Below are 15,557 nucleotides of genomic sequence, written 5' to 3'. Positions count from 1 at the left end.
AATATACATTTAACATATTACAACGTAGGCTGTAATGTGTTACAGCACTACTTGTGGTGTCGCCCCCCAGGAATTGCTCTTGAGAAAATGTAATGTAATTGTCCCCCCCAAAGTTGATATCAGATTGTCGCCCCTGAGCAGTGTTGTGCTAGTTACTGAAAAATAGTAACTCCGTTACTTTACTAGTTACTTACACCCAAAAGTAATGTGTTACTGTGAAAAGTAACTATTTAGTTACTTAAAAAAAAAAAAAAAATTGCTCCCATGCCCTTACAGATACTCAAAATCGGTTGATCAACTTGACAGTTTCCATTCACATCACTGAACTCTGCTAAGCAATGTGGTCTATACAAACACAAATCTGACACAAACACAAATGTTGTCCCGAGTCCCGATGTAATAAGAAATGCGCCGTACCTAATTGTATCGCCGCTTAGGTTGAAGGAACAGCCTTGATGTCGCTGGAGCGTTTCATTATAACCGTCTTGCAACGTTGTTTAAGATATCAATCGTGCATTGCAACGTTAGAATAGTTAGGATATCAATTGTGTATGAAAGGACTATATTTATATTGTTTGATTAGTAGTGATGAGATTCCCTGGCAGATTCGTACAGTCAAAATCCGTTGATCAACTTGAGTTTCCATTCATTTGCATTCACATCACTGCACTCACCAAAGTCTGCGGTGGTCGAGATGTAACGTTAGTCCAGCCCCTCAAACATTTTCTTTATCTCATTTCCATGTTGTATCTTCTCTCTCCAAGTAGTTGGAAAAAGTGTTCCGTCCCATTTGCTGTGTGTCGCCTGGTATCATGCTAACTACTGTAGATCCCTGAAAGCGGGTGGCGAGTGGCTTCGGATGAGTCCTGGTCGTTAACGTTAGACTCCGCTACTAGCTTCGTTGAAGCATGGGCAGTAGATAGTATCTTTGAGCCAAAACACAAATGACATTTAACTAAAACGTTATTTTCTTTGTGCTCGACAAAAGAGAAATAGTGAGAATATCCATGTGTACAAACGCGAGTAGCTGGGCGCTGCCATGACAGTCAGGAGGACTATAGTAAACAAAACACGCCCACAGCACAGCATGTCCCCGCAGGTGAGTGACACACAGACAGGAGTCAGGAGGACTGCGCTGGATCACTACTGCTCGCTATCAATCTACATAAAAATAACGCAGTAACGAACCATTCAGTAACGCTAATGGCGTTACTGAATTTCAAAAGTAATGCATTAGAGTACTAGTTACCGCCAAAAGTAACGGCGTTACTTTGTAACGCGTTAGTCCCAACACTGCCCCTGAGTATAATTATGTATAAGTACGTATACAGAAGCGTGCAGTCTACCTGCGAGGTGATTCCACAGTCGACCAGGTGCTGCAGCAGCTCCTTGTCACGGTGAGCAAGGACGTTCTCCACCAGGTTCAGCACGTTCAGAGGAGGGTTGGGGAAGTACTCGAACCAGTGCTGACACCAGTTCACTGCAGGACAGAGGAGGGGGAATACTCAAACCAGTGCTGACACCAGTTCAAGATTCAAGATTCAAGAGTTTATTCATCACATACATACCAGGGCATACAGTGAAATGCGGTTGGCCATGCCCGCTACGATTGTGCACTAAAACAATAGTAATAGTAATAATAATAATAATAATAAAAAGAGAACTAGAATAGACATGGTAAATAGACATGTTAATAAATTGCTTAAAGGCACTGGATCCTATGTACACTCCTATACAATGTGCAGTTTTTCTTCTATGTCCCTATGCTATACTTGCTGTTACTAACTATACTGTGCAACAATCACCACAAGTTATTTTCTTAAAGTGTCCTTTTCCTTCCTTTAAAGTGTCCTTTTTGTGTGTGTTTAAAGTGACCTATGGTGCGTTTGTGTACGTGCGAGTGCAGAATGTTGTGTTGTGTGTGTGTATGTGTGTGTTCATGTGTGCTTGTGTGTGGAGAGATCAGTTCCCTGCAGGACAGAGGAGGGGGAATACTCAAACCAGTGCTGACACCAGTTCACTGCAGGACCGATAGAAATAATCGTGATTCTACCTCTTGCAATTCTGCACCGAAATTCTAAAAAGTCAATAGTACAGAGTAGTATTAGTTGTGTACAGCCAGCAGGTGTTGAGTATGTGTGTGTGTGCGTGTAACCCTTCCTCTAGCAAATACTCCTCCCAGATCCTACTGTACGTAGGAATGCATTCTCATTTCTCACTTAACTTGTCTGCCAGATAGGGGTAAAAAAAAGAAAGAGAAAAGAGAAGTGTACAGTGTACGTTCATTTCTAGTGTATCTGTACCTATGACAGTGTACGTTAAGCTGGTAATTTCTACAGTGTATCTGTACCTATGACAGTGTACATTAAGCTCATCCACAGTGTATCTATACCTATGACAGTGTACGTTAAGCTCTTTCATAGTGTATCTGTACCTATGACAGTGGCCACCACCTCAAAGCAGATAAGCGGGTTGTTCTGGAAGAGCTTGACGAAGGGGAAGGCCACCAGGGGGAGGTACTCCGTCTCTCCAAAGATGGCCGACCAGTGGGCCAGGGTCGAGAGCACCCTGAGGAACAGAGGAGAGAGAGAGAGGTATGAGAGAAGAAGAGGAGAAGTCTCATTTCTTTCCTCTCTCCCTAGGCCTTCAAGGCCGTTCCTACCGCCGCCTCTATTGCTCCATGGAGCCCGACGCTGCTATGCTCTGCTTCGTGCCGGTGGCCGGACTATACTCAAATCAACTCTAAATGGATCTAATCAGTGGATTGCATATTTTCTTCAAGAAGCAGAATAAGGCTAACCCTCTCTGCCTATTGGGACATCATAATCGGGCTACCAACTTGAAGACGTGGTCATTTTTGGATTATCTAAGCTTTTGGACTGCAATAAGAAGATTTTGGATCTGTTTACCGCGCACAGGATCTACCAAAATGAACTGATAAGACACTTGGACACTTGGACTAATAATGCATTCAGTCATTTGGACGGAGTTGTTAAAACTCACTCCACTCAAATCAATAGTTATATTTCACTCTATTCAAATCAAATTTAAAGTGACGTGGCTGGGATAAATGGGCCAGTCAGTCAGCCAAAACAAATTCCTGGACCAAGGTCGAAACAGGGAGCTGCTGGAGTCGAAGGCCCTCTGGGAGATAAGAGTGGCGAGCGGCTTCCCCACCCGCAATCCCTACCTCCCCCACCCAGGACTTGGCTTGTGCTTGGCTTGTGCTTTAATCCTACCGATCTCCATCTAGTGGATATGAAAAAGAATACAAGGAAGACAAGAAACCACATTGCAGAGACATCTATAATGTCTAATTATATATTATATTATATACATAAAGGACATAAAATCATAATGGAAGTCATTTAAAAAAATACTCCCACCAGGGCAACAACAAAAAAACATTCATTCAAAGACAGCTGATCATCCAGGCGTTCTTTATGGAGCTGTATTCTAAGTAAGGTTTCAGTTTGCTGAAGGTGATGACAGATGGACTTTTCTTTTGTTGAAGATATTTTTTCTTTAATCTAAATTACATTTGTGATTGACAATCTTTGTTTTGATACTTTTATGAGCATAAACATGTATGTCATCGACATTTGGTTGAAAACAAAATAGGCCACCACAAATGTGAGCAAAAAAAAGCAAAAAAAAAAAAAAAATTAATTTGCCATGAAAGCAAAACATTGTGTGTTATTTCAGTTAACAAACTTTGCCATCTTATTTATATTTAAAAATATTTTTAAATAAATTGTATAGTACATTTTGCTCTGGTTGTTGATCTGGTGGGATCAAGATAATCCAGTTTTTTTGGGATCAAACTGAACTCGGTTTGAACTACCCGTTTTGAAGATTTGATCCAGATTAAAGGTTGGATTTTATTTCCTGATCTGATATCAAAGTGATCCTAATCCTGTTTTTTGGTTTTCAACTACCCAAAATACAAATCTGATCCAATCAGATAAGAATTAAAAGTTTTGAACTCCTGGGCCCTGATGATCAAAAGTGCAGATGAGCGTCTGTCTGCCCTAACAGTTATATTATACATTACAATAAATATGGTTGCAATAAACACAAAATATATACTATGAGTAAGTAAAGTGCACCAAACGCTGACAACCCCTATACCCCTGGGAGATTTGAAGTCATCATCAATAACAATGGACAGCCATAAGCAAGTAAGTGTGTGTACCTCAATGACCGCTCCTACCAAGTGTCATGGAGAGGGACCCTGTCGGCCACCTGCCCCCTGCGGACGGGTGTCCCCCAGGGCTCGGTTTTAGGACCAGGGAGCGAAATTAACTTTTTGACTCACCAGCCAGTGGCGGGTAGATGGGAAGAGTCTACCCGCCAAGCATATTTCTTACCCGCCAATATATATTTTATATATACAATTTTTTTTTAAATAAAATATATATTATATAATCATACTTGTAGTTGTATTATCTGCTAGACATCGCCACCACGCAATAAGTCAAAATGCTTGCTATCTGCAAACAGCTCCACTGTCTGTTTTGGCTGTGTTGCTCTTCTAGAAAAATAATCCTTTCAGGGTTGCCTATTGAAATACTGTACACTTTCCTACTGTACACTTTCCTGATTAATTGAAATGGGGGACCCTGATGTAAACAAGACGAAAGTCTTTCTCTGGTCTGCATCCCCTTAACAATTGTGTGTATTGAGCTGTACTGTATTGTACCCATTCTGCAATCTGTTAATAAAGTTTTCAATCAATCAATCAATCACACCTCCAGTACAGAAACATTGTTTGAGTTTGCGTGTCAGGTAGACCATTGATTGACAGTCGAGTCTGCCAATTACATCACATCGCTTGCACTCCGGTGCTGCAGCTGGACCCATTGCCCACCTCTGCTGTTGATAACGCTAGCCAAGTTATTATACACACAGATACACAGTGGGCCAGTGACTTTGGTGTAGGGGTGTAACAATGCATCGATCCTAAGGGGGAAATTCAACTGCATCGATTTGAAAATGTTAGAATAGATTATCGCAATTTTAATGTGTACACGTTATGTTATTGTCATGTCCATTACAGCCAACACACCGACATACGCTACTGCATCAACGTTATGATTAACAAAGCAAGGCATTCGTTTTGTTGCATTAACGTTATATTACTATTGCTATCGATAAATCTAGGTGTTCTAAAATCTATTGCTATTGGTAAGAGAGACTATAATAAGTTGGTGTCTCGGAAAACGAGAGCCCTGATCGCGGAGTTTCAGGAAGTAAACAAGAAAAATGAGAGCTTCCGATTGGTCATTTGCTTTATTTCCCATGAAACCAGTCACTTCACTCTACTGTGATTGGACCGTTGGCTTGAGTGCAATGTGGGACTTGTAGTTTTTTAACGATCTCGCAGCGGAGGAAAAAAAAGACGAGAGAGGCTATAATCTGTATTCGCACAGCGTGCGCGTAATTGATTTTTACCGTTCGCATACAAATATTTTTAGGGGCCTGCTTATGAACTACACGTCTACACGCCACACGGCGGGCAGCCCTCTAAGTGTCATGCGCCAAAGGTAAAAACAGACCGCCCCTGGCGGGCGGCGGGCTTTAGTTTCGGTCCCTGTTTATTAGGACCCCTTCTCTTCTCCCTCTACACTAAATCACTGTGTAACATTATCATGTCTCATGGCTTCTCCTACCATTGTTATGCCGACGATACTCAACTCTTCCTCTCCTTCCCTCCCTCAGATATCCACGTCTCTGAGCGGATCTCGGCCTGTCTGTCCGACATCTCCGCCTGGATGACGACCAACCACCTCAAACTGAACCTAAGCAAAACAGAATTGCTCCACCTGCCGGCCAAATCCTCCCCCCTGACCGACCTTTCCATCACAGTCGAGAATGCAGCTGTGACCGCGTCCCCGACCGCCAAGAACCTTGGTGTTGTCCTCGACGACCAGTTTAACTTCTCTGCTCACATCGCAGCGACAACCAGAACCTGCCGATTCCTCCTGAGCAACGTCAGAAGGATCCGCCCCTTCCTGACAAAAGAAGCCACCCAACTCCTCGTCCAATCAACAGTCATCTCCCGCCTCGACTACTGCAACGCACTGCTCGCTGGCCTCCCGGCCACTGCCACTAAGCCTCTTCAACTCATTCAGAACGCAGCGGCCCGCCTGATCTCAAACCTACCGAAGTCGGCCCATGTCACCCCACTTCTTAGGGACCTGCACTGGCTCCCCATTGCTGCACGAATCCGCTTCAAGGCCCTCGACCTAGCATACCGTGCGGCAAAGGGAACTGCTCCCGCCTACCTCCGGTCAATGGTCTCTAACTACACACCCTCAAGACCCCTACGCTCTGCATCTTCTGGCCGCCTCAGACCTACTCCTATCCAAGCCCCGGGAGGGTCATCAAAGAGAAGTCGCCTATTCTCAATCCTTGCCCCACAATGGTGGAATGAACTACCCACCCCAGTTAGGACAGCCGAATCCCGTCCAATCTTTCGCCGTCGACTAAAGACGCACTTCTTCAACCATTATCTGAATTAAAAAAAGAAGAAAAAAAAAAAGATCTAACCCTAACTAACCATACTGTCATGCACTTGTCCTAATAAACTAACCTACACTGTAGCACTCAACACTTTGATGAACATTGTTACTCAGCTGATAGAGTTGTGCCCTTCCTGATGGCTTGTCGTACAGAACTTGTAAGTCGCTTTGGATAAAAGCGTCAGCTAAATGACTAAATGTAAATGTAAATGTAAATGTGTGCGTGTGTGTGTGTGTGTGTGTTAGGGCTGGGCGATTAATAGATTTTATCGATTAATTCGAATTAATGATTTAGGACGATTTTGTGTGTGTGCTGTGTGTGTGTATGCTGCTGCTGCTTTAACACATTCCCGGCCAATCACGTATATATACGTGATTGGGAGCAGACGCTTGACGGCCAATCACGTATATATACGTTTTTAACTTGTTTTTTCTTTTATTCGATTTTAATATCCTATTCAATGTCACAGAGCTGTATTTTGGCTGGAAAATGCATATTGGGACTCGGAAAGTGCAGTACCGGCCAGATCCTGGTATTGGCGCTGTCTCGAGAATGCAGTAACCCCCGCTGGAGACTTGGTGTCACATTTTTTATGCTCCGGGCGGAATTTTTTGTTAGCCTGAAGCGAGGGCTTCACCAGATTGCATGGAATACTTTTTGCGACGCCGAATTCATTATGCAGTAAAGGAATATGGCATCAGCCAATGGACATATGATCTAGCAGATGATGGCGTTCAAATAACTGGAAAATTATTTTTGGAATCCAACCGGCCACAGGTAAGAGCAATTTGACGTCAATTTCAGCTTGATCATGCAAGGATTTAATAGCCATCCCCCTGCTCATCCTATGTTGTGGTAATAACGAATGCCGTTATTGGTAATCATCAATAATCAGAAATGACTTCCCCCGCCCCCCCCTTTCATGCATTCATGATGGAACATAATACCAATCATATGCATATGGATTTTTAACTCTAGCTTGTGTAGGGACAAAACGCCAATCGATTTAACGTTATTAGCTTAGCGCCTTATAAATAGCTTTGCAGGAATTATCCCAGATCATTCCGATACAAAGCTCATATTCACCACGGTATAAAACGGGAACGTATTGATGAAAAAATTATTTCTTTATGGCATATTGAACGGAAGGTTCATACTATCAATTGACAATGACATTGGACCCATAGCTATAATATAAAATATAGATTTAGCTCTACAAACAACGTGATGCACAGTGAACGTTTGTTATGGGAACGCTGGCCTTCCTAGAATGGGGCCCATCTAATGGCTGGCCGTGAATGTGTTAAAAAAAATTCCAAAGCGCTTTACAATTTGTCACATTTTACCCATTCACCCACACATTCACACACCGACGGCTGGAGGCAACCATGCAAGGTGCCAACCTGCTCATCGGGAGCAATTAGAGGTTAAGTGTCTTGCTCAAGGACACAACGGCACGCTGCCCGGGAGGAGCGGGAATCGAACCGGGAACCTCCGGATTGCCAGACGACTGCTATACCTCCAGAGCCACTGTCGCCCTGCGTGCGTGCGTGTGTGTACCTCTGCAGGCCTCTCTGCAGCTTGTGGTTCTTGATGGGGTATCTGTCCTGCAGGGTGAGGAAGGCTGGATGGAGGCCTCGCTCAGTCAGGCTGCTGTAGGTCGCATGGTTCTCTGGCAGACGCAGCAACGAGCGCCACACAAACATCCTGAAACAGAAGCATTGTTTCCAATGTTCACCTTTATGTCTCTACTCTCTAGGCAACAAGGAGTTTAAGTTTAAGTTTAAGTTGATTTGGATCCCCATTAGCCACAGCGGTGCTGGGGCTATTCTTCCTGGGGTCCATAACACGTACAATACAGTTACAGACTCACAGGTGCAGCTCGATAAATTAGAATATCGTGGAAAAGTAATTTTATTTCAGTAATTAAATTAAAAAAGCGAAACTCTCGTATATTATAGATTCATTACACACAAAGTGAAATATTTCAAGCCTTTATTTGTTTTAATTTAGATGATTATGTCTTACAGCTCATGAAAGCCCAAAAGTCTGTATCACCAATACAAATTTTTAAATAGATGTATTTTTCTTTTGTATATAGAAATGTCGGCCTTCTGAAAAGTATGTTCATGTATGTTCACTCAGTACTTGGTTGGGGCTCCTTTTGCACAAATGACTGCATCAATACAGCTAAATATATAGACTTTTCCACAATATTCTAATTTATTGAGCTGCACCTGTATACACTCACAAGTCATACAGACAATTAAAACAACAATAAAAACTCCTAATCAAATTCATAATACAATACAACAATATACACGCCTAATGAATTCATAATACAATAATACCTACTCATAATTCATTCATAATACAATACAGCATAATATACTATTTAGCTTTTACATACATTATCTATGTTCATATCAGCCAATTATACAATCTTTTAATAATATATCCCTATCAGACACATACCTTTTCATCTACGTATATCCCTATCTCTTTATCAGACACACTCTTTTTCATTTACGTACACACTATCTATTAGGGAATGTCAATTTCTTTGGTTGAAAATGTTGTTTTACCACAATTTTGAGGACATTGGCAGCTCCTCTTTATGTCTCTAGGCAACAAGGACACTGCCAGCTCTTTATGTCTCTAGGCAACAAGGACACTGCCAGCTCTTTATGTCTCTAGGCAACAAGGACACTGCCAGCTCTTTATGTCTCTAGGCAACAAGGACACTGGCATCTCTTTATGTCTCTAGGCAACAAGGACACTGGCAGCTCTTTATGTCTCTAGGCAACAAGGACACTGGCAGCTCTTTATGTCTCTAGGCAACAAGGACACTGGCAGCTCTTTATGTCTCTAGGCAACAAGGACACTGGCAGCTCTTTATGTCTCTAGGCAACAAGGACACTGGTAGCTCTTTATGTCTCTAGGCAACAAGGACACTGCCAGCTCTTTATGTCTCTAGGCAACAAGGACACTGGCAGCTCTTTATGTCTCTAGGCAACAAGGACACTGGCAGCTCTTTATGTCTCTAGGCAACAAGGACACTGCCATCTCTTTATGTCTCTAGGCAACAAGGACACTGCCAGCTCTTTATGTCTCTAGGCAACAAGGACACTGCCAGCTCTTTATGTCTCTAGGCAACAAGGACACTGGCAGCTCTTTATGTCTCTAGGCAACAAGGACACTGGTAGCTCTTTATGTCTCTAGGCAACAAGGACACTGCCATCTCTTTATGTCTCTAGTAGGGATGTCCCGATCATGTTTTTTTGCTCCCGATCCGATCCCGATCATGTGATTTTGAGTATCTACCGATACCGATCTTTCCCGATCCGATCAAATTATTATTTTTCTTTCTCTTTTTTTTTCAACAAACATGACCATGTTCACGTCTTAAACTCATACTGAGGCCTTAGTTTTGGTTTTAAATTGCATATCATCATTCATTTATTTATTGTCACACAGAGCAGAAGAATTTTGCCAAAACAAACCAATAGTATCCAGCTGAAGAACGGCAGACCAGCCACACTCTCAGACCCAAACGCATTTCCTTTGATTTAATTATACATTAAATTATTTATGTCAAGGATTGCAATGCCTCGCTTGAATGAAGTTAACTTTTCACCTGGATAACGTCAACATTCAGGGTGAATTTAATGTGAGAAATTGGGATTAAAAAAAATTATAATTTAATTCGGGTCTGAGAGTGTGGCTGGTCTGCCGTTCTTCAGCTGGATACTATTGGTTTGTTTTGGCAAAATTCTTCTGTTCTGTGTGACAATAAATAAATGAATGATGATATGCAATTTAAAACCAAAACTAAGGCCTCAGTATGAGTTTAAGACGTGAACATGGTCATGTTTGTTGAATAAAAAAAAAAGATCCCGATCTTCGGAAAAGATCCCGATCACGTGATTGGATCGGGACATCCCTAGTCTCTAGGCAACAAGGACACTGCCATCTCTTTATGTCTCTAGGCAACAAGGACACTGCCATCTCTTTATGTCTCTAGGCAACAAGGACACTGCCAGCTCTTTATGTCTCTAGGCAACAAGGACACTGCCATCTCTTTATGTCTCTAGGCAACAAGGACACGGCCATCTCTTTATGTCTCTAGGCCAGTGGTTCTCAAACTGTGGTACGCGTACCACTAGTGGTACTTGGTGGTACTGCTGGTGGTACTTGAAAACATTTACAAAAAAGCAATTTTTTTTTTTTTTTTTTTGCCACTGAACTTAGAAGCAGGCCAGGCCAGTGTTTCTGGTTGCGGCGGCGCGATAGTTAGATAACCTAAGTGGGGAACAACCAGGAGATCACTGTGACAGAGAGTAATGCAGTCTAAACAGTCATACATCTTTAATTCAACTTCAGCCCTGATCATAGCCATTTATTTTTTTATTTTTTGTAATGTCAGATAAAAAATGAAGTACTCCCACTTTTCTGAAAAGAGTTGGTGTTAAATCTGACATTACAAAAAATCCATCAAAATCTGTGTTGCTGCTAATCATTGACACATGCCTATAGCCTGTAATAATCCCCCCCAGAAAAATGTACTTTGCATTTGATATATTGAAAATATTTTACTTTTTTTGTGTTTTTTTTAACAATAATTTGTGATGCCATCACACAAACTGGCATTTAAAGGGTAAACATTCAAAAATGTATTGAATATGTGTTTTCTTTTCTTTTTTACAATAATTTGTGATGCCCATCACAAACACTGGCATTTAAAGGGTAAAAATTCAAAAATTCCTGTACCAGAATGCAGGAAATTAAGTTTTTGTAACAAAATAATTGTGTGTGTGTGTGTGTGTGTGTGTGTGTGTGTGTGTGTGTGTGTGTGTGTGTGTGTGTGTGTGTGTGTGTGTGTGTGTGTGTGAGAATGACGGACAATTGCTTGCTGTGTGAGAGAGAGAGAGAGAGAGAGAGAGAGAGAGAGAGAGAGAGAGATAGATAGAGATAGAGAGAGAATTAAGTACACTTGCTGAAATACAGTTGTTCTTAATTTTCTCACTTGCTATGTGAGAATGTTAGTTATTATGTTCTCAATGCCCCTTGCATTGTATGAGTTGTGTGGAAGCGTTTGCTAGTTCTAGTGCTACCCCTTTGTACATTGTGGCTGTGTCTGAATAAAGTTAACAATAAATAATGGTATTAGGAATACATTTGCCTCCTGCGTGAACTGTGCATAGCTGAATAGACTGTATTTTAACGCCGGTCATATGGTGGTACTTGGAGAGCCAGCTACGTTCTCAGGTGGTACTTGGTGTAAAAAGTTTGAGAACCACTGCTCTAGGCAACAAGGACACTGCCATCTCTTTATGTCTCTAGGCAACAAGGACACTGCCATCTCTTTATGTCTCTAGGCAACAAGGACACTGCCATCTCTTTATGTCTCTAGGCAACAAGGACACTGCCATCTCTTTATGTCTCTAGGCAACAAGGACACTGGCAGCTCTTTAGGTCTCTAGGCAACAAGGACACTGGCAGCTCTTTAGGTCTCTAGGCAACAAGGACACTGGCAGCTCTTTATGTCTCTAGGCAACAAGGACACTGCCATCTCTTTATGTCTCTAGGCAACAAGGACACTGCCATCTCTTTATGTCTCTAGGCAACAAGGACACTGCCATCTCTTTATGTCTCTAGGCAACAAGGACACTGCCAGCTCTTTATGTCTCTAGGCAACAAGGACACTGCCATCTCTTTATGTCTCTAGGCAACAAGGACACTGGCATCTCTTTAGGTCTCTAGGCAACAAGGACACTGCCAGCTTGCCGCAGCATCTAGTAAAGGATATATTAGCCTTCAAGGTAAATTTTGAATGAAAAATGTCACTAGTTATTTTTGTTACAAGTAGAATGAGGTAGCTAAGCAGTATTTGTCCATAAAAGAATATGTATTATTCATTCGGTTTGGGAATATCCACACTAGCTAGGTCGCTGGTTTGATCCCAGACAGGAGGGTGTATTCCAGCTGTGAGCTGGTGACTGAAGGGTGGCTGGTATTACATCTACGGTTGCCAACCATGCTGCCTACGTGCCCTTGAGCAAGGCACTGAGCAAAGACTTCTCCAGGCGTGCTGCACTGCAGGCGACCCTGACCTCTCTGATGAAATGCATACGTGTGGAAGACTGTGTGTATGTGTATGTGTGTGTGTGTGTGTGTGTGTGTGTGTGTGTGTGTGTGTGTGTGTGTGTGTGTGTGTGTGTGTGTGTAACTAGGAGGGATATGAGGACTGTGTGTGTGTGTGTGTGTGTGTGTGTGTGTGTGTGTGTGTGTGTGTGTGTGTGTGTGTAACTAGGAGGGATATGAGGTCTGTGTGTAACTAGGAGGGATATGAGGTCTGTGTGTAACTAGGAGGGATATGAGGTCTGTGTGTAACTAGGAGGGATATGAGGTCTGTGTGTAACTAGGAGGGATATGAGGTCTGTGTGTAACTAGGAGGGATACGAGGACTGTGTGTAACTAGGAGGGATATGAGGTATGTGTGTAACTAGGAGGGATATGAGGACTGTGTGTAACTAGGAGGGATATGAGGACTGTGTGTAACTAGGAGGGATATGAGGACTGTGTGTAACTAGGAGGGATATGCGGACTGTGTGTAACTAGGAGGGATATGTGAAAATATAATTAAATTGCCTTGTGTACCTTGACGATAAATAAAAGATAAATCTTCTTCATCTTTGCCAATGGACAGAATAAGGTGAATTCGGCTGGAAAACTAATGTTAAGAGTTTAGAATCGGCAGCTTCTTAAAGCAACAGAGATGGATGGACAATACTGCCTGCAACAGAGTTGGGGACTGACATCTTGGGACAAAAACCAAGACAGTACTTTAGTGGAAATCTCTCTTCCTTTACATAGTGTCTTCAAAGTGTCCCCACTGGACAGTTAGAGTATACCGTGTGTGTTTTTGTAATCAACAGACAATCCTGTCTGCCCATCATGTCTGTCAGGGTTAAATATACAGTAGAACAGTCCATGCGTTTCATCCAATTCTTTTGACCCTCTGAGTAAAAAGACTCGGCACGTGGCTGCAGGGTGAATAGAGCTGGTTAACAGTAGTAATGATTACTCTGACACAACGGGAGCTTCTCAGCACGTGGCTGCAGGGTGAATAGAGCTGGTTAACAGTAGTAATGATTACTCTGATACAACGGGAGCTTCTCAGCACGTGGCTGCAGGGTGAATAGAGCTGGTTAACAGTAGTAATGATTACTCTGTCTGTACCTGTACTTGTCAGGATACTCCCCAAAGGCCTTCAGCAGAGCCACCAGCCTCTTCTTATTCAGACCGTCTGGAAGTTCATTCTGTTCAGAGACAAACAGCAGGACAAACACTCAGCCATCTCACACGCATAAGCTGGATTGTGTGTGCATGTGCGTGTGTGCGTGTGCATGTGCGTGTGCGTGTGTGTGTATGTGTGTGTGTGTAGGTCTTTCCCTAAACACTGGTATAGGGGAGCATCGTCACTATGACAACTCACCAGCACCACCATGTGTTAAAAAAAGTGAAAGCTTGGGGTTTAGAAACAGATGCATCAGTGGTTCCTCTGTCTGTGTGTGTGTGTGTGTGTGTGTGTGTGTGTGTGTGTGTGTGTGTGTGTGTGTGTGTGTGTGTGTGTGTGTGGTAAATTGTACATGGTGCATTTATATATCTCTTTTATCCAAATCGCTTTACAATTTGTTCCTCACATTTAACCCATTCACTCACACACAGACGGTGGAGGCGACCATGCAAGGTGCTGACCTGCTCTTCGGGAGCAGTTAGGGGTTAAGTGTCTTGCTCAAGGACACGCTGCCGGGAAGAGCGGGAATCGAACCGGTAACCTTCTGATTACCAGACGACTGCTCTACCTCCCGAGCCCCTGTCGCCCCACATGCGAGTGTCCCACGTGTGTGTGCGTGTTTTCATGTTCAACGTTAAACTATTGTTTACTAACCTTATACACTGTACTTAAATAAATTGCTTATTTGGAAACTACCTTTGTGTATGTACATTTGCATTTAGTAAATTTAGCTAACGCTTATATCCATAGCAACTTACATGTTCTGCCAGCAGGAAGGGTACAACTCTGGCAGCTAAGTGTCAGTAACATTGTTCGTCAAACAGTGTTGAACTTGAGTGCTACAGTCTTGAGTGCATATTAGCATAGTAGGTAGTATAATAGGCAAGGTAGATTACTTAGTAGCAGAGTGCATAATAGTAAAATACAGTACAAAGGTTAGTCGTTTTTTTGGATTGTATATGTATTATGTATGTATCTGTGGAATGCTCTCCCTGACCACCTGAGAGCACCACAGACTGTGGATGCTTTTAAAAAAGGGCCTCAAAACTCATCTTTTTAATAGAGCCTTTTGTTGATTTTTATCTAGTTTTAGCTCCACACATTTTATGTTCTTTTACAAAACTCATCTTTTTAATAGAGCCTTTTGTTGATTTTTATCTAGTTTTAGCTCCACACATTTTATGTTCTTTTACAAAACTCATCTTTTTAATAGAGCCTTTTGTTGATTTTTATCTAGTTTTAGCTCCACACATTTTATGTTCTTTTACAAAACTCATCTTTTTAATAGAGCCTTTTGTTGATTTTTATCTAGTTTTAGCTCCACACATTTTATGTTCTTTTACCAGTTTAACCCTTCTTATTTTATGCCTTTTTACCATTTTACTAGTTGTAGTGTTCTTTTTACTCCTTACTAGTTTTAGTCTTGCTTATTTTATATTCTTTGTTTTACTCTTTTGCTAGCTTTTATGTTCTTTTACAATGTAGCGCTTTTATATGTATATTATATGTACTGTATACATCAGTCTGTCTGTGAGTGTTGTCCTACCTCTTTGTCCTGTCTGTCCTACAGACCCAGCAGAGGGTCTGAGTGTTGTCCTACCTCTTTGTCCTGTCTGTCCTACAGACCCAGCAGAGGGTCTGAGTGCTGTCCTACCTCTTTGTCCTGTGCTACAGACCCAGCAGAGGGTCTGAGTGCTGTCCTACCTCTTTGTCCTGTGCTACAGACCCAGCA

General features: G+C 42.2%; 1 protein-coding gene across 1 annotated transcript in view; it reads right to left on the bottom strand.

Moving 5' to 3' along the window:
* Positions 1–15,557, bottom strand: part of tbc1d31 (TBC1 domain family, member 31) — a 75,893-nt gene that overhangs the window by 26,266 nt on the left and 34,070 nt on the right. Inside the window, exons 9-12 of the mRNA XM_084335818.1 lie at positions 13,768–13,847; positions 8,086–8,232; positions 2,435–2,568; positions 1,347–1,480 (exon numbers count right to left, since the gene is read on the bottom strand). Of these exons, the coding sequence (XP_084191944.1) occupies positions 1,347–1,480; positions 2,435–2,568; positions 8,086–8,232; positions 13,768–13,847 (495 nt within the window). The remainder of the gene's footprint in view (positions 1–1,346; positions 1,481–2,434; positions 2,569–8,085; positions 8,233–13,767; positions 13,848–15,557) is intronic.

The sequence above is a fragment of the Notolepis coatsorum genome (assembly GCF_963971535.1).
Source record: "Notolepis coatsorum genome assembly, chromosome: 19".
NCBI classification, from domain to species: domain Eukaryota; kingdom Metazoa; phylum Chordata; class Actinopteri; order Aulopiformes; family Paralepididae; genus Notolepis; species Notolepis coatsorum.
This window is presented reverse-complemented; position numbering and strand designations above follow the sequence as displayed.